Source organism: Fundulus heteroclitus, unplaced genomic scaffold, assembly GCF_011125445.2.
Source record: "Fundulus heteroclitus isolate FHET01 unplaced genomic scaffold, MU-UCD_Fhet_4.1 scaffold_28, whole genome shotgun sequence".
In the NCBI taxonomy this organism is placed as follows: Eukaryota; Metazoa; Chordata; class Actinopteri; order Cyprinodontiformes; family Fundulidae; genus Fundulus; species Fundulus heteroclitus.
The window spans coordinates 4706929-4727413 of record NW_023396689.1 but is presented as its reverse complement, the minus strand read 5'-3'; the positions used below and the strand labels follow the sequence as shown (position 1 = coordinate 4727413).

The 20485-nt window shown below is 38.3% G+C and overlaps 1 protein-coding gene across 5 annotated transcripts in view; it reads right to left on the bottom strand.

The window, feature by feature from the left end:
• The window catches only part of fbxo38 (F-box protein 38), a 189429-nt gene that overhangs the window by 80169 nt on the left and 88775 nt on the right, over positions 1–20485 (bottom strand). For all 5 annotated transcript variants that reach the window (XM_036130053.1, XM_036130054.1, XM_036130055.1 and 2 more), the window contains 6 exons: positions 17837–18002; positions 17371–17646; positions 15104–15197; positions 14160–14290; positions 13249–13419; positions 13004–13146 (listed from right to left, as the gene is read on the bottom strand). In XM_036130053.1, the coding sequence (XP_035985946.1) occupies positions 13004–13146; positions 13249–13419; positions 14160–14290; positions 15104–15197; positions 17371–17646; positions 17837–18002 (981 nt within the window). The remainder of the gene's footprint in view (positions 1–13003; positions 13147–13248; positions 13420–14159; positions 14291–15103; positions 15198–17370; positions 17647–17836; positions 18003–20485) is intronic.

Genomic DNA, 20485 nt, shown 5'->3' with positions numbered 1-20485 from the left:
GAGAGTCTATTTTTCAAAATTCTCCCCTCCGGGGCTCGGGCACCGGCATAAGTGCACCCTCCTACTTGATAGTGTGCGGCCTGTTACTTTAAAAAAGTTTGACTGCCCTGAGTATGGGGAAGACTGCTGATCTGACTGCTGTCCAGAAGACCATCATTGACACCCTCCATCAGGAGGGTAAGACACAAAAAGAAATTTCTCAAAGAGCAGGCTGTTCACAGAGTGCAGTTTCAAAGCACATTCACAAAAAGTGTGTTGGAAGGGGGAAATGTGGCAGGAAACGCTGCACAAACAAGAGAGGTGACCGCAGCCTTAACAGCATTGTGAAGAAGAGCCGCTTCCAGAATTTGGGGGAGCTTCAAAGACAGTGGACTGAAGCTGGAGTCCAGGTATCAAAAGCCACTGTTCACAGACATGTCCGGGAAATGGGCTACAATAGCCGTATTCCCATGGTCAAGCCACTTCTGAACTCAAGACAACGGAAGAAGCGTGGAAAAGAAGCACTGGACAGTTGCAGAGTGGTCCAAAGTCCTCTTTTCAGACGAAAGCAAGTTTTGTATGTCATTTGGTAGTCAAGGCGCCAGAGTCTGGAGAAAGGCTGGAGAGGCGCAAAATCCAAGTTGCTTGAAATCCAGTGTGAAGTTCCCAAAGTCAACGATGGTTTGGGGAGCCATGTCAGCTGCTGGTGTTGGTCCACTGTGTTTCATCAAGTCCAGAGTAAATGCAGCTGTGTACCAAGAGATTTTAGAGCACTACATGCTTCCATCTGCTGAAAAGCTCTATGGAGATGATGATTTCATTATCCAGCATGATCTGGCACCTGCCCACAGTGCCAAAACTACCAGTAACTGGTGTACTGACCATGGCATTACTGTCCTTGATTGGCCTGCCAACTCCCCTGACCTGAACCCCATCAGGTCAGGGGAGTATATATATATATATATATATATATATATATATATATACTCCCCTGACCTGAACCCCATCAGGTCAGGGGAGTATATATATATATATATATATATATATATATATATATATATATATATATATATATATATATATATATATATATATATATATATATATATATATATATATATACTCCCCTGACCTGAACCCCATCAGGTCAGGGGAGTATATATATATATATATATACTCCCCTGACCTGAACCCCCATCAGGTCAGGGGAGTATATATATATATATATATATATATATATATATATATATATATATATATATATATATATATATATATATATTAGTGCTGTCAGTTAAACGCGTTATAAACGGCGTTAACGCAAACCCATTTTAACGCCGACAATTTTTTTGTCGCCGTTAACGCGCGTCGCGTCAAAACACACACACCGTTCCCCAATGTTTTTTCCCCCGCCACGCTCTCCGGACTGTGTTTCTTTTACCCTCGGCGCTTTCCGTGCTAGAAAACTGTAGCAAAACACACCCGCCCCGAAGGGTTTCTTTTACCCTCGGACACATGCGACTTTGGGCTTCTTTTTTCTAAAAGCGCTTCTAAATTTCATGAGTCACGGGTGGCGTTTTTTTTTTGGGCACGTTCCTGAAAGTGAAATCGCTTATTTGGGCTCTAAAATAAGTGACGAAACAGCGGTTATTATGAGACCTGCCTTCACTAGACACTTTGTATCCAGCTGAACTATCCCACCGCTATAGGAGCCGACGGTAGTAAAGGCAGACAGAGCAACTCTGCACGTATTTTCTGCAGTTTACGGTGCAATAACCGGTGATAACTGCTGAAAGTAGATTACATGGTATTAGAGGCATTAAACGGAATAGAACTTAACTCATACAATAATGTATTTTTCCAGAAAATAGCGTGACCTTTCTAACAATACTGAATGCTTTATACTTGTATTTATGATTTTTTTTGATTACGCATATCTGCTAGCTTTTTATTCTTTTTCATTATGTCCCCTATATTTTCATTGTTTCTCCTACGTTACTTGTGTGCCACATATGCCACAACGACACATGTTAAAACGTCTGAAGGCATAAAATGTGAATAGGAATTTTTGAACTTTAATGTATTTACTGCTGATTATTCATTGAATCATTTAAATTTAAATATTTAAAATACTTTCACAGCAAAAATTATATGCGATTAATTTAGATTAATTAATTACAGAGTATGTAATTAATTAGATTAATTTTTTTAATCGATTGACAGCCCTAATATATATACATCCAGTGTTCTAATGGTACAATGTGTCTGCTCATTGGCTCTGAAGGCTAATTGATGATTAAAAAAAACCTTGTTCAATCATGTTCACGCATCTGAAAACAGTTTAGCTTGTTACAGAAGCTACAAAACTGACCTTCCTTTGAGCAGATTGAGTTTCTGGAGCATCATATTTGGTTCATCTGAAACTCGACAGTCTATTCTTGTTCTTAGAAATGAAAGCTATTCCATGAAAGCATTCCATTCCAAATTGCTAAGAAATTGAAGATTTCCTACAACAGTGTGTACTACTCCCTTCAGAGGACAGCACAAACAGGCTCTAACCAGAGTAGAAAAAGAAGTGTGAGGCCGCGTTGCACAACTGAGCACGAAGATAAGTAGATTAGAGTCTCTAGTTTGAGAAACAGATGCCTCATAGGTCCCCAATTGGCATCATCATTAAATAGTACCCGCAAAACACCAGTGTCAACATCTACAGTGAAGAGGCAGCTGTGGGATTCTGGGCTTCAGGGCAGAGTGGCAAAGAAAAAGCCATATCTGAGACTGGCCTATAAAAGAAAAAGATTCAGATGGGCAAAAGAACACAAACATTGGACAGAGGAAGACTGGAAAAAAGTGTTGTGGACGGATGAATCCAAGTTTTAGGTGTTTAGATCACAAAGAACGCTTGTGAGACGCAGAACAAATGAAAAGATGCTGGAAGAATGCCCGACGCCATCTGTTAAGCATGGTGGAGGTAATGTGATGGTCTGGGGTTGCTTTGGTGCTGGTAAGGTGGGAGATTTGTACAGGGTAAAAGGGATTCTGAATAAGGAAGGCTATCACTCCATTTTGCAACACCATGCAATACCAAGTGGACAGCGCTTGATTGGAGCTAATTTCATCCTACAACAGGACAATGACCCTAAACACATCTCCAAATTGTGCAAGAACTATTTAGAGCAGAAACAGGCAGCTGGTATTCTATCGGTAATGGAGTGGCCAGCGCAGTCACCAGATCTGAACCCCATTGAGCTGTTGTGGGAGCAACCAATCCAACTTGTGGGAGCTGCTTCTGGAAGTGGGGTGCAGTTTCTCCAGATTACCTCAACAAATTAACAGCTAGAATGCCAAAGGTCTGCAATGCTGTAATTGCTGCAAATGGAGGATTCTTTGACGAACGCAAAGTTTGATGTAAAAGAAAAAATCTTATTTCAAATACAAATCATTATTTCTAGTTTTGTCAATGTCTTGACTCTATTTTCTATTCATTTCACAACGTATGGTGGTGAATAAGTGTGACTTTTCATGGAAAACAAAAAATTGTTTGGGTGACCCCAAACCTTTGAACGGTAGTGTATATATACACACGCAACAATATAATACATGGCTATTGTAATTCTTTACTATCAGGAAGTCTACTAATTGCAGTTTGAGACCTTCACCTGATCCAAAATGCTGCATCAAGAGTTCTGATGAAAATGAACAAGAGAGATTGTTGGGCCATGATGTTAAAGCCATGATGAAATAATGTCAGATTGAATTCTGACCATGTAACCGGAGGACAAATCAAAATGGATTGCGAGCAAGGAATTTCACCACCCTGCACGTTTCGGCTAGCTCATGGCCACATGTCTGCTGCTGCTAGGCCGCAGAGCCGCAAACTAAGCCCGCTGCTGAAAGGACCAAAGTATCTGCTATCCACTGCTCTTCCTTGGATGGACAAAATAAACCGAACATCCACGAGGCACTGACAGGTTCGGCAGAGAAATCAGAGGGAAAGTTTAAATGGTTTGTGTGGAAAGCTTGTGTGATATGGGTACATGGTGTTTTTAAACACAAAGAGCTAACGGACGTAGCTAATGCTAGCATTCTGTATCAGTCCGTTGCCAATATGATTCAAGTGTGTTTTTATCGTTATGACTAACGTTATCTCCATAAGGGTTGTATATACTGATGGGGTATTGATGTTTGCGTTATCCGGAGTATTCATTATCTCTAAAATAAAGCCGAAGCTTTTAAAGTTAGCGCCGACAATCCACTAGCCAAACGGCTATTAGCTTCTGACAACTTCCGGTTCCCGGATAGGCACGAAAAAGCTTGTTTCAAGAACAAGGCTTGTTCATTTCGCTTCTCCATTGTGCGATAGTGCTATAAGAGTTATTACCACATTAATATGGAATATTAATGTTGTTTCAAAGGCATTTTGTTCAACTTTAGGTTAAGCTGATTTTAGCGATCGATTGTTACAGCAACACCTAGCTCCTGGAGGTATAATCACATTGATAAAAATCGAGCGTCCCTAAAGTAATGATTTTACTGAGCAAATCATTCTTTAAAATGTAATTTCCTCAAATAATATTTTGTGTAACTACGGATTTGCATTGTAAATGGGTTGAAAAATGTTGTTCTGAATTATTGAAGCTAATTTAAGCTCATTCCATGTTATTGAAGGTGAACTTTGGTTTTTTAACTGAAACAAAATGTTATTTCATCAAACAATGTTTTGTTTAACTCAGGATTTGCATTGTGAATGGGTTGAAACACATGCCAAACATTGGTCTAAATTAGTTAATTTAAGTTAATTCTCTGTTCTTTAAGTCAGATCTGCAGTGAACCAGGATTCACTGAATTATTTTTTGAATCCGGGTTCACAGAATCTGTGAATCCTGGTATAATTCCCAGATTCTGTGAAGCTGGGAATTATATGACTTTTGTTTTGTCTTTTGTGTTCCTTTGCATGTACATAGTTCCTTAGTTAAGCTTCTTTTATCTTCATTTTGCTTAGTAGTTTAGTTAAGTTTCACTAACAGAGAATTATTTATTAAACATTAAATAGCTTTACACCGTGTATAATTGCAGAACAAGATCATATTTCTCCAATTTTAGCTTCCCTTTATTGGCTTCCTGTTAAATCAAGAACAGAATTTAAAATTCTCCTTTGCACCCTTAATAATCAAGCTCCATCACATCAGTGATCTGATGTTCCTAACAGAGAACTTTGCTCTCAGACAGAAGGTCTAATGCAGCCACCTGGTGCTGCCATCTTGGATAAGGTGTGCTCATTCCTGTTCCTATCCTTCCTCATCATTCCCAAAAAGAACCTTAACATCTTCATCTCCTCTAACTCAAGGTCTACCTCCTATCTCTTCCTCAGTACCACTGTCTCTAAACTGTATGACATCTATTGTCTAACCACCATGTAGTACACATTTCCTTTCATTCTTATTGATACTCTTATCACACAACACGACTAAAGCTTTTCTCTACCCTTTCAACCTGTTAATTCATACTTAAAAATCTACAGCAGATATCCAAGGCCCATTAGCAAGCGTTGAGTCACCACAGGCAATTCAACGTAGCAGTGCTTACATTAAAGCAGTGCAACCTTAGTCCTAGATCCCAGCGTACAGGTCTTGACCAACCCTTCCACATTTCCAACAGATTTTCCCTAGCTCAGGGACACACCCGCTGAGAAATCTACTCTGCGAATGCTACATACTCAGAGACTCATCCTGATTCAGGTGGTCAAGCAAACAACTCACACCGAACAATAGATGATCCAGGACAGTGATGGGTGGGTCATTGTTTTGCACCTGACCTGGAATGCGACTCGGAGGATGGGCCAGTATGTGCTTAAAAACAGTAGCTCTCATACTACTGCTTACTCAAGTGTAAACTGCCAGAAGTTTGCAAAAGGCCAGGATCGAATCCTACCTGAAACTGCTGGCTAAGAATAAGCATAAAAACAATAAGACTGGTATTCATGCTGGTGGTTATTGCACCTGATTACGCCAACTTGAGGTCACTAAAATCTGTGTTTAATTTTGCTAAAACAATGCCAAACTTCTGAATTTTCTCTGCTCCCCTTTTTTTCTTAAAAGTCTCCCAAATCCACTCTGGTCTTATTACTTTCTACTGAGGCCTCCCTCTTTTTATCAATCATGAACACAGTTCACTGCATGCAACTCTCAGCCATGTTCAAAGTCTACAGTGAGAGCAGTGGAGATACAATGAATGGCTAACCGGATACATAAACACTAGAAGTGCCCATGCCCAGCCAGCAAGAGGTAACTATGAAGGAACGAGCACGGACATTGGCATTATGTGAGCACGTCAGAATGCTTGAAATGTGGGATAACCAATAGACATAGCCATACCCCCTGAACATGAGGGATAGAGGGAAATGAGAGCAGGAACAAAACTCTGTCAAATCCATGCCCTTCGGACCGAGGGGCATGGATTGGTTAGTTTTTATAGTCCTGCAGCTCTCACAGAAAACTATTTTTTAACCTGCTTTCTGTAAATACATAATGTATTTACTACTTTCAGTATTACATAAAATGTTTCTGAACAAGATTACCAACTACAGCTTTAAACATAAGATCTCTCTTCAAAGGCTTTGACAGTTAATGACCTTATTTGTGATACTCACATTGACTATTTCTCAAAGAAAAAACCTGGCTACAGCATGAGGATTATGTTAGTATAAAAGAGTAAACACCTATTTCAATTTTCATATTCCTCAAAATAGTGTGCCAGGAGGAGGAGCAACCAGCCCTTAGTACATTTTATTGAGGCCAACATTATCTACAATTCTTTTGAACATTGAACCATGTTTTCATTATTCAAATTGCAATGCAAAAGACCTATTTATTTTGGTCTTCTGATGAAAATTTCAGAGATCATATTTCTCCTATTTTTGATTCCCTGCATTTGTGTTCTATTAAATCCAGAATATAATTTAAAATTATTCTTCTCATAATTCATTGTATGGATTAAATTATTGTATCATCACCCATCTGCTACAGTTCGTACTACTTTTTAAACGTCAAAGGAGCTCTCCTTGGAAACAGACCATCCTGAGCCAGAAAAATGAAGAAATCCATTAGAGAGATAGCAGAAATGTTAGGAATAGCCAAATCAACAGTTTGGTACATTCTGAGAAAAAAAAAAAGAGTGCACTGGTGAGCTTGGGAACTCAAAGAGACCTGGACATCCTCTGAAGACAACAGCAATGGATAATCGCAGAATCCTTTCCATGGTGAAGAAAAACCCCTTCACAACATCCACTTAGGTGAAGAACAATATCCAGGAAGTAGGTGTATCAGTATCTAAATCTAATTTAAAAAGAAGACTTCATGAAAAGAAATACAAAGGATTCACCACAAGGTGAAAACCATTAATCAGCCTCAAAAATAGAAAGCCCAGAATTGACTTTGCAAAAAAACACGTGAAAAAAACCACACTAGGCTTGGAACAGCATTCTTTGGACAAATGAGACAACCTGTACCAGAATGATGGGAAGAAGAAAGTTTGGAGAAGAATTGGAACAGCTCGATCCAAAGCAGCCGGATGAATTCTGAAGTCTATAGGGATATACTTTCTGCTCAAATTCAGCCAAATACAGAAAAGTTGATTGGACAGCGCTTCACAGATAGCTTCAGATGGACAATGATGCAAAAAATATTGCAAAAGCAACCCAATAGTTTTTTAAAGCAAAGAAGTGTATTATTCTGCAATGGCCGAGTCAATCACCAGATATCAACCCAATTTATCATGCATTTCATTTGCTGAAGAATAAACATAAGGCAGAAAGACCCACAAACAAACACCAACTGAAGAGAGCAGCAGTAAAGGCCTGGCAAAACATCAACAAGGAGGAAACCCAGTGTTGGGTGATGTCAATGGGTTCCAGACTTAAGGCAGTCATTCCCTACAAAGGATTCTTCACAAAATATTGAAAAGTAACATTTTCTTAGGGTTATGTTTATTTGTCCAATTACTTTTAAGCATTTGTATATAAATAGCTACAATTCCTACATGTTTAATCATGTATTTTTGTTCAACCCCTTGTATTAAATCCTTAAAGTCTGCACATCAGTTACATTGTAGTTTGATTTCAAATCTAATGTGGTGGCATGCAGCGGTCAAATCATGAAGATTGTGTCACTGTCCAAATATTTTTTGGGACTAACTGTATGCAAAACTGCCAAGGCCACACTGATCCACATGTACTGGTCCTGTCCTCATCTCGATCAGTTCTGGACAGATGTTTTCCATATCCTGTCCAAGTTCCAGTCCAGAGTTGTAGTTACACCTTACCCTCTCCTGGCTCTTTTTGGCATCAGTTTGGAGGAGTTGTCCTTACCAGCCTCTAAAAGACAGGCATTGGTTTTTCTTTCTGTTAGCAAGGCACACAATTCGAATCAAATGGAGAGGTACTACTTCTCCAACTCATAAACAGTGGCTATATTACAAAATGATGTCGCATTTGAGACTGGAAAAAAATAAGAGTTTCTTTTCAGCATTCTACTGAGAAATTTAACAACACATGGGGCCCCCTTCTTAACTCATTTCAAAAGATATATTTCAGGTGAACAAATTTTTATTAAAATGTTATCTCTCTTCCCGTCAGGCATAAATTTGCAGGCCTAGGGCGGTGAACTGGGTAGGGGAGAATGGAATTTTTCCTTTTTTTGTAGGATTTTTTTTTCTTTTTTGTATTTTTCTTACTATGTTGTTTAAATAGACCATTTGTCTGACCTCTTTGTACCCACGAGTTCTTGTTTGTATGTATAAAGGGGAAAAAACTTTATAAAGACTGATTAAAACAAAAAGGTAGGACTTTAGTTTTTAATGATATCGACCATGGGGGAGGGGGGGTTAAGAATGTCAGCGCAGCGAAAATTTTTTCTCAGAGTCAGCAATGTTTGATAGATAGTTAACATTTTACCGAGCGAGTCACGGTACTGTATGTAATGTGAAAAGCCGGAAAAATGGCGTTGGCAACCCTGGATCCTCAAGAGACATACCTGGTCCAATGAGTACTATCCAGAGCTGCATCTGGATGAAGGTTGCTTCAAGCGGTACTTCCATCTGTCCAGGACCCAGTATGAGGACCTGCTATCCCACGATGGGCGACGGATCACCCTCCGGGACACAAACTACAGCCATCAATAGTTATATAGCCTAATTGTACTGTCTAAATATGTAACAAAAAAAATACATTATCACTCTTAAATAAAATGGATGAGAAGGACACTAAACGCGACGTGAATTGACAAAAGTATAGATTGTTTAAAATTTCACTTCACTCCAGAAGCGCGTCCACCTTTTGCAGTTTTGCTTCACTCTATTCGCCCAATTTGCGTTGTTCACGTCACTCAAAACACGTCCTTCAACCCTAACTTGGGTTGCCTTGGTGGCAGCTAAAGTTGTTATGCATGGCAAAATAATTTTGTACTAGCAATACGAATAAAAAGTAAAAGCAGTTAAAGTGGAACTAGAGCAAAAAACCTAAAAAAATCATCAGCTAATTATTTTAAAGAAATGAATGCAATTTTTAGATATTTGAACAAAATCTATTCTAAAACAATACTGATCCCTCCAACATAGATGAGTTTTGAAAAAAAAGATAAATTTTCCTAAATTAAATTAACAGAAAAGAGTTCTGGGGATTCCTTTTAGCATCAAATAAACCCCATGAAGCAGTTAAAAGTATGGCAAAGCTCCAGGACCTGACGCATTCCCTGCAACGTTTTACAAAGAATTTTTGACACCCCATCTTCCAAAGGGTGTTCACATAAATTCAAGAAACCAGGATATTATCTTGTTACAGCCCCTGGCCTCTACAGGCTGTCTCTGTTTGTTTGTGTATACAGATTAGGGTATGGGAGCACACACAGCTGATCGGCTGCCTGGAATCTGCAGAGCAGAATCACTATTGGACCAGCGGGAGATTGCCAAGCCAATCAGCCGTTGATGAGGCCCTCCTGCAGACACCACTAGCAAATTGGGTCAGCAGTACAAAATACTGCCTCTTTAAATGACTACAAACAAAGTAGAATGGGGGTTAGCTGTACAAAGGTTTACCTAAAGAAATCTACTCTGGAGTCATTCCTTCAGTGGGGCAGCTTTACCACCTTGAGACCCCCTGGGGTCATAACATTCTCAAACAAGAATTGTACAAACATTACTTTTATCCAAAGCCTGATAAAGATCCACCACTTACATCTAGCTACCGTCCAATATAACTTATAAATGTCTATAAGACAATGGCAAAAAGGCTTCAAAAGACACCTTATATCATACATCCTGACCTAGGTGGGTTTGATAAAAATGAATATGTAAAACAAATTACAGGAAGATTCAATCAATCTAATAAACTATTGAAACATCCAAAATAAAAACAGTTAAATTGTTTCATTAGATGCATAGAAGGCATTTTACGAGATTAATTGGAAATTTCTATTTGCTACCTTAAACAAATTGGGATTTGGACATACTTTTTTAGCAAGGATCAAACTTCTATATCAGGGATCACCAACCTTTTCGAAACTGAGAGATACTTCTTTGGTACTGCATCATACGAAGGGCTACCCTGTACTGGCCTTTGAACTAAAGAATCAGAGCTCACCTTAACTTCATGTAATATAAATTATATGAAGCATGTTTTTAATGCTTTTAAATCTAGGTAAATACAGGTATGATTAAAAAGGAAGATCAACTGAATAAAATAGCATTTAAAATGAAGCTCACAGAGGGTTTTGCTATTTTTAACAGGCCAGGCCCTGTCTGGTGCCTCTCTCAAGACTAAAGTTCAGAACTTTAGTCTTGAGAGAAGCACCAGACAGGGCACAAAATAGAAGTAAAAAAGAAACAAATGTGTGTTGACAATATGGCATTTTCAGATAAAATGCAATATTCAAGTTAAACAAGAAATACAGCAGTCAAATTCATACCATTTGATGTTTTAGAATAATAACATAGTATTTATAGAAATAATTTCCTTTAAATATTACCAATTAAAATATATTATCCAGTCCAAATTTAAAATTAAACAAATGAACATTGAACTTCCTCTGGAAATGAATAGCCTCTTTAAACTACTACCCCCAAAGTTACTCTCCAAAACCTGCAAGTAAATTTAACAATCTCACTTCCTATCAGCAAATGGGATGCTGATTTATCTACTGGTACAGATATTAACGATTGGTGTAAAATCTGCATAAATGCTTTCACAATTACCGAAAATGTCAACCTTCAGTTGGTACAATACAAAATCCTTCATAGAACTCATTGCACAGGACAAAGAATCTTCCAAATGGGTTGCTCTCTTACCAATAGATGTCCACACGCCCGCTGACAGAGGGGTGGGGGGGGGGGGGGGGTGGGGGGCAAACAGGTCAATTGTCCCGGGCCCAAGAATATTTGTGTGAAAAATATTTAATATTACAGTAACTACAAATATATAGTTGAAGCTGCTGCAGTCAGTGCGCTTCACCAAAGTCTCCCCGTCTGTGTCACAGCACTTTGCTGCTCCCCCTCCCCTCTCGTACATGGCTCAGCGGCACCAGCCAATCAGCACGCAGGCTCAGCCTGGCCCACCCACTCAGTGCGCTCTCCACTCAACACACAAACAACCGTGCTGCCGCTGCTCAGACTCGGAAAGAGAGAGACCGCAGAAGCGGAAAAACATGAAGAGGGAAAGTAGCGCCGTTTGGCTGTATTTTAATACCGTAAATGAAACCAAGCTGTATGGTTTGTAAAAAGCCGGTTAAATTCAGTGGAAACACAACAAATTTATCTAAGCAGGTGAAAAACCATGAGCAAGAGAAAATGTCGAGCAACAGAAACGGAGAGGAGACGAAACAGACCTACAGACTGACGTCACTGACTGAGGCGTTTCAGTCCTCCAGAGAACATCCAGGTGGATAAGAGTGGTCATCTTAAGCAGCAGTTTATGTTAACTTTCAAAGTAGATATTATCTATCATGTTACTGGAGCCCACACAGAAAATGTAATTAAGACCTTGAAAGAACTCAGTACATATATCCTATTAAAAAGTGTTATTTAAGATAAGATAACATTAGCTAATCCTTTATTTATCCCACGACGGGGAAATTTATAGGATTAAAGCAACAGGCAGGCAGGTGTGTGTGTGTGTGTGTGTGTGTGTGTGTGGTGGCGGCAGGTGTAGATGGGGGCCCAAAAAGACTGCGCTGTCCCGGTCCCTAGAAAAGCTGTCAGCTGGCCTGGATGTCCACACTGCATCGGAGATTTACCTGATGATTATTTACCCACTCTCCAGCACTGTCTGCCTATCTATGGCCTCTGGCAAAAAGTATATGAAAATCTATCAACATGCCTGGTGTATACAGTTCCAATCTGTCCTGCAACTTTGTCATTTAGAAAGATACATTTACTAGATATTGCATGAAGCTACAGGTTGCTGGAGCTGTTGAAAGCAGATATTGGGAAGATGAAAGATAATTCACAAGCATTGTGGACATCACAGATGTGGCATAAATAGATACAATGGGAATGATAAAGGAAAAGGTCAGTTATCCAAGGGAAAGCATGTACACTTAGGCAGACCATACTGGTGTGAAGACACATTTTCTACTTACGACAATGGGAGGAGCGTGGAGGAGATTGACCTCTATAAAAGACTCATGTGAGGAGTATCTGGTCACATTTTCCCTTGTCAATAGAGCCCCAGTACTGATCTGTAACATTTCTCTGGCTTGTTTAGATTAAAAGTATAGACATAAAGTTCCAGTGTTAAGAGTAATTTCCTACAAAAAAAGTATTAAATGTGTGACTGTTTCTTCTGGGTCAAAGGACTGGACAAGGTCACAGAGGTGTCTAACCGCCGACAGGAGGCCTAGCTTTGAACAAATTCTACATCCTTCATGCATTTGTAGGCATTGCAAAAAAAAAAAAAAAAAAAAACTTTATTTTTTTTTAAACCAAGTTATAAAAAGTTTAAAGTGAATGATGTGCTGGAGAGTTTCTAAATACATACCTTTGGTGGCTCTCTGAACATTTGGTCCAAACAGATGAACTCCAGGCAGGGAAGTAATTCTATGAAGTGGCAGAAAGATTCCAGCTTGATAGCATGGCAACGAACCAATGTAAGATCAACAAGACGGCTCCATCTGGAATGATCTGAGAACAATGATACGCAGAACACACAGTAGGAGTCACACCCACAGATTAAATATAAACCTTCTTTTAAAAACATGTCAGCATTGTAAACAAGAGGTTTACCTGTGATCCACTGATGAGGGTTATGAAGATGAGGACAGTTGTAGATGAGCAAATATTTTATATTAGTGAACACCTCATTTACCACCTTGATGCCGATATCCGTGATGATACCAGGATTCTCAATAACATCAGCAAGGCCATATTTCACCAACTCCAAGTGGCTCATTTTACCTGAAGTAGCAAAACAAAATGACATTTACTTATTTTGATCCAGTGTATGATTATTAAAGAAATTCCCATTAAGATTCAGATTTCATATCCCTTTAATGGGTAGGATAGGGGTAGGGTAGTGTACGTTTATGTATAATAGCACTTTTCAGTAACAAGACGATTCAGAGTGCTGTACATGAACAGAAAAACATTACAGACATAAATAGGAAAAACAATGGAATAAGTTAAATAAATCCTTGACTAGACTTTTATGGCACATACACTTATTTACATAAGTATATGTGGTCTCATTTACATCAAGACCACTAAGTGGTGACAATAGTCAGCAATAAAACTGGCTATCAACAGATGGTATTATGTAGGTATTCTTTTTGTTAGTGCGTAAGCATTAACACTGAATTTAAAAACATTGTCATCCATGTTTCCAATAGAGCTGTCAAATCACCTTGGTCTGCAAAACTTCTTGATGCAAAATCTAACACTCAATGAGGAAAAATGTGATCATTGGCATTTAGGTGCGGCAACTACAAAAACTGTGGCCTTTTAGCGAACGATAATGATGTAGAGATGTGCAGGGCAAACCAATAAGAGTAGTAGATAGTGTCCATGTTAACAGCAAATAAACTATAATGTTCTTTAACTCCTCCACTGACAACAATAGTCACTCAAAACTAAGACATGTGCAGGATGTGCTGACTTAATTACTTTTCCGAGCTTTATTAAATAACGAAGTTACAAACATTGAAGGAGGAAATCATCCACATATCCTAAATGGAGCGTCTCAAACTGAGGGAACTCAAGTTCAGCCATTTTTAGAGCTGAGAAGACTCCATCTTTTGTAAGTGAAGGTTGGATTCGTAGTTCATGAAGCCTGTAAAATAAAAATGGAATAAAATGAAATTTATACATAACTACATTTTTAAAGAAACCCCCCTAATTAAAGCAATACCGTTATATTTTGATACCGATGACATTTTGTAAATTAAAAACACCTTGTTGAGTTCTATATACAGACCGTAGTTTTGCAGCTTGCACTGTTGCTAGCATGTGTGAATCTGTGAACTGTTACCATCAACCAAATTAGGACTTGTTCATTAAAAGTAGTGAAAAAAACTTTGTGCGTCACCTGTCAGCGCTAAGACACTGGATGTGTGAGTTTCATACAACAATACCCTGGCTACTGACAGTTATAGTAATAAAGTGCACCCACAGTCACACTCATGGTTTGGAAGGGATAAATGATCTAACCCCAACTGATCATAAAAAAGCTGGGGAAAATTCAGCTCCCAAACCTTTGATATGCACAAAAAACAAAACTATTTGTTATATTTACCTATGCTAAATGGATATGCTTATCATCTTTTTTACAAGGACTACTGTGTGATCATGTTCTGTTTTGGTTGTTTATCCTGACATTTTCATTAGAAATCCATAGAGACTACTGGTCTATCATAAATGTCTGGCCTCCTAGGTGGAAAGCAGAACTAGTACTATACACCTAAGGGGGTATCTTAATGATTGAACTACAGATAAACAGATTACCACAAGGATTATACTGATTTATGTTTACCTTAAAAAAGAAATAGCACAGGTTCAATAGATATTGTCTCAGAAAATTATACTCAACATAAAAGGTCACCTCAGCTGTATGTAGGTATAAGAATAAGAAAAAAATGTTCAATACCTGCGGGCAGCAGTGATAATGAGGTAGCCCAAGTCCACTTCCAAGGCATTCTTGCAAGCTCCAAACACAATAGTGTGAAGGTTTCTAAATCCTCCTAGATAAATGGATAAAATGACTTAAAGACTACATGACAAATGTATATTTCATGATAAGCAATAGTTTTTTATTTCCAAGGTAAATTTGTCACCTCCTTTATCTAGGGGCATTAGTTAAATTTGGGTTATGCTCAACATTTGATTCGACTTCACCAGGTAAATACTGCAGCTGTGGTGTACTTAACTTATTATTTAAGTTCTTTAAGAGTGTGAGGTCTCAGATGTTTGCCAAAGCTTTGTTACATACTAAAATAGGCTCTTACTGTTTTAAGTAGGCAGACTTTTTTAAGTGGTCTGTGTTCTGCAATACAAAAGATTTTATAGAAGAATCACTCCTGTAAAACTTTTTATCCATCTCACCTCAGTGGTTGTCTACTTTTCTACAAGATACTAGTTAACTAGATCAGGGGTTAAAGCAAAAATAATCAATTTGACTGAAAAAAAATTCTAGTCTGCCCATACATTCCCAGGGCCGTGCCACATTACGTACCACACTTGCTTATCGTGCAAAGTCAACTTTAACCAAATCTGGTAATTTAAAAATATGCATTGACAATTCCTGTATCTCTCCCACCTTTCAGCTTAAGAGAATTGGTGTCATCCTAGATAGTGCTTTCCATTCCCGGTCACTATCAATATAAATAAATCCTAGGGACCTGCAAGGCCAACCACAACCTTGTCCTTTTGCAAATCTCTGACTTTCATATATATCCAAGTGAATGCAGGTTCAAATATTTTGCTATGCTATTTATCGTTTTATTATTTTACTTAGTACCATGTTTATCCAAAGGGTGATCTTAAGGTGGTTATAAATAAAATGGTATATTACAATAAAAGATGAACACCTACAAATGACACGGCGGAAATACTGACAACAGGCAATGATTTTAAACTAATTTTGCCTTTAAGATGTTAAATGTTTTTTCTAGCTATTTGCTAGTTTGACAGTTTATAATTTTATCATACAAATTAAAGACTAGAACTTTTTTCTCTGTAGGTTATCTGTTGCTATCTCCTGAAGAGAAATGGCTGCAGCCTGGACCTTACAGAGAATATGGTTATGACCTGATGCAAAATATTAAATTAATCCGCTTTATAAATTCAAACTAATGTCAATCCATAAGAGCTGACGAGGAAAAGTAAGACATTTCAGGAGAGAAGTCTATGTTCAAAGGATAACATTTTTATAAATATTAATCCGGTTTTCCTATTGTGTTTCTACATTTAACAGTATTTTTTTTACCAGCTCAAGAAAAATACACGTTCAATAATTGATTGCTGTGTTTGTGTGTGTAGTGCTTTCCTTATGGTGTTTTTATATTGTGTTTATTTTCTCTTATTATTAGCTGAGAAACCCATGTTGTGGTGGAGTTGATGCAGAGGGACAGGATGTTTGTCATAGGAAGAAAAGACAGATGAGGAGGGACAGGAGGAGGAGAAGGATCAGGAAAGTGGAACAGGAACCACCTAAAAACAGTGGCAGGTATAGGAACAGGTGAAGGGCTGCGTTGCTAATAGATCCTTACATTGAGTTATATTAATGTCTTGCAAGGATTAGCCCCTCCTGTTAGCCAATACAATCTGAGTTAGGCTTACGCTCCAGTGCAGGGGTCTTCAACTCAGTCCTTGGGTTCTGGTGTCCTGCAACTTTTAGAGTTGGTCCAACACACCTGAATCAAATGACTGAATTACCTCCTCAATAATTCACCTCACAGGACTGGGAAGTTTTTAAGTTTTGCAAAAAAGAAAATTAATTTGGTGTTTCCATCCATTGGTTTTATTGCTAAATACTCAGGCTACGGAAAGCGTAATTTCGTCACAAATTGACGTTACACATGGCCGTAATGAACAGAAAGTAGATGTTGCAAACTAACGTTGACCACACATCTAAAAAAAAGAAAAAAGTAGAGAGGGTTTCAGGAATGCGTGGCTATTGGGCAAGTTGTAATTTTGCTTGGGTAGAGAAAGAAATGCAATTCTATGCACATTATGGTAGGATGCTGACAGTGGAAAAAGCTGATCAGTGCAACAACCCTTCCACAAAATCCATAAACCACCTCAATTGAGGAAGTTATTTTGAGTTTTCCCCTTTTCATCTACCTTTTCTTGTGCAATATTTCAATTTGCGCATAGAAAATGTTGATGAAACATGGCTACTATTGTATCTCTCACCTGACCTCCAGCTGTCCTCCACCACATGTTGAATAAGGCCTCCCAGGAAAGGAACCCTCACCAGTTCCAGCTGCTCCAAGTTTCGGGCTGATGCCAAACCCGTAACCAGGGGTACATATTTCAGGGAATTGGTTGGCCCTGCACAATTCCTCATCACAAAGGACCTCAAGTTCACACACAAAAAGTCCTTAAATGGTTGTGGCTTGGTAAGACGGACCCACTTTAGATATAGGTGTCGCAACATAGACACACAGGGGATCTCTGGAACATTCACACCTGCAAAAGTTGTATTTGATTAAAATGCAGAAGCATTGTAAAATAGGAGCAGAAAATGCCTTGGGAGTAAATACAAACATTAATTTTAAAGACCTAAAGTAAGAGTCAATGCTGGTTCTAACTTATATTATACACTCTTATTCCTAGGATATAACAATAATGTTTCTTTTTGTCATTGTGTCCCACTCACCCACAAGGTGTAATGTCTGGAGTTTTGCAGTTACAGGGATTGTGAGTTTATTCTCAGCAGGAATTGGGAAAGCCCCATTCCGGTTACGGAACTTTCCCAGAATATGAACCTGAGGCATATAGTTCAAGATGGATTCTACTAGTTCCAGATGAGACGTCTCAACACCCTGAAACCAGAAAAACTATAAATAAATTCATAAAACTTTAAAGAGCACTTTTCATACAGTTAAGTGTAATACAAAGTACCTTACAGAGTTTGAAAACAAATATAGAATTACAACAGACAATGCAATACTCTTTGGAAAAAAAATACCTTCAAGCAAGTATTAAAAGTATTTTCATTAAGCCTACATTTTTTTAAATTTAGTCTTATGCAATATCTTCTAATCTTCAATGTTGTGTTATCATAAAGCTGTAAGCGGAAAAATCATTGCAATGAACAAAAATAAAGACTTTAAAACACAAGTGAAATTGTGATATTGTACAAGTGATTATGTAAATAATCTATATGTTATGTTTCACTTATTAAATTAGTTACTGAAATGAATTAACCTTTCAATAACATTCTAATTACTTGAATACACTGCAAAAACTGATCTAAAAATAAGTAAAATGTTCTTAAAGTTAGTGTATCTGTCCTTGATTTGAGCAGGTAAATAAGATTATTTGCCAATGGAATCAGTATAATTAGACATCCTGCACTTGAAATAAGATGGAGATGAGTTGTTCCTATTTTAAGTGCAAAAATCTTATTCCATTGGCAAATCATGTTATTTACTTGCTCAAATCATAGACAAACACACTCATTTTAAGAACATTTTGCTTATTTTAAGTTCTGTTTTTGCAGTGTACCTCTACTTCCTTTAGCTATAATGTACATGTAATAGAGGTAGGTAAAAATATTGATTCGTTAATGTATTGCTCTTATTTTTTGCCAATTCGCCATCAATTACAATTACAAATTACATCAATTACGGGCAGTTGGTTTATGAATGAGAGTTTCGGTTGGACGTCGACGTTTCTAAAAGAGAAAATATATTTTATGGAAGACTCAAGAACAACATCTTCTATTATTAAACAAGGTAAGTTTTCAACATCTCCAAAACTCAACAGAAACTTTGTTATTTGATGTCTGCATCTGGCTGGACAATGAAGGAAGTATTTATCAAACCCGTGACATATCCCCTTCAGACATAGCTTCCTGTCATTTGATTTGTGCCAAGTAAATCTTATGGGAATGGAATCATGTGCATGTTAGGAATCATGATGTTTTCTACCTTGGCAACTATTGCTCAATGGGTAGAGTAGTCGTCTTGCAATCGGAAGGTTCAATTCCAGCTTCTCCCATCCAATGTCGATGTGCCCCTGGGCAAGGCACTTTACCCTAAGTTTCCAACCAATCTGTGTATCTGTTCATGAATGCGTGCGTGTTAGTGAGTGGGATTTGGTGAATGTGGCTATAGTGTAAAGTGCTTGTTGTGGTCAGTATGACTGGTAAAGCACTTTAAGTTCAGTCCATTTATTATCACTTATGGCAGCTCCCTGGGGACCCTGCAGTCTATATTTGTTACTCTTTTTTATGTTTATCCCTGGATCCTTGTGTTGTCATCCGTTTTGTTTCTGTTCAGCATTTATGTTAATTATACTTTCGGGTATTGGTTAGATTAGTTTATGTCTGGTTAGCTGTGTTCTTTATATCTGTTGCTTTTTAGTTCATTTAGCTTATGGCCTTTATTATTTATGTGGTTTTGTTATCTTTTCCCTTTTAGTTAGATCCTGTTCCAATGTCAGACTCATCTTATTCTCCTATTTCGATTTCCCTCCTTTCCTGCAGCTGATAGTTCACCTGGACTAATTCATGCAAAAAAAGTAAAAAAAATAAAGCAACTCTATTCTGAAGATGGAGACGTTTCACTTCCCATCCAAGAAGCTCTCAATTCAAAATGTCTCGAGTAGTGTGGAGTTCCAAGCTTTATAGAGCTGCTGGCAGGCCTTTTCACAGCTAAGATTCACATGTGAATTCACTTGGAACTGATCGCCACTCATTAGGCTTACATGCATGGAGATGTGAATTGGGGTGAAACTTGGCAGGAATCAAACCTGCCAAGAGCTTGCTGTGTTGTAAGTTTTCGAAAGTTGAAACCTGAGTCGTCCTCCTCTGTTCAAAGTTGTTTGTTTCTCGCTTTACGTAAATGGCTTCACCCCTCTCTCAAACCATCTGTCTTCTCTGTCCAAAATGTGAACATTTTGCTCCTCATAAGAGTGTCCTTTATCCTTGAGGTGCAGGTTATCTTGTTTGAGTCAAATAGTGAACAGATCTGTCCTGAATATCACCTCAACAAACATATTATGGCAACAACAAAACACCGCTGTGTTGGTATGTGCTGGAGTGACTTGCGACATGTAGATAGTGACCTTATGAATGGATGTCTGTGCAAATTCTCAGAGGGTTGGGGGGTGGGTCGCTTTTCCCCGGGGGGAGGTTTGCGCTTTCACACCAAACCTACAGCAAACCATAGCTTCTAAAAACCCAGAACAGTGGAGAGTGGGTCACTGATTTGACCACGCGTGTTGGACTGTTATGGTTTAAAGGTCGTCAACTGCCTTAAAGGGTTGAAAAAGTGGCAACCGAGGAGGAGTTCTATGGTTT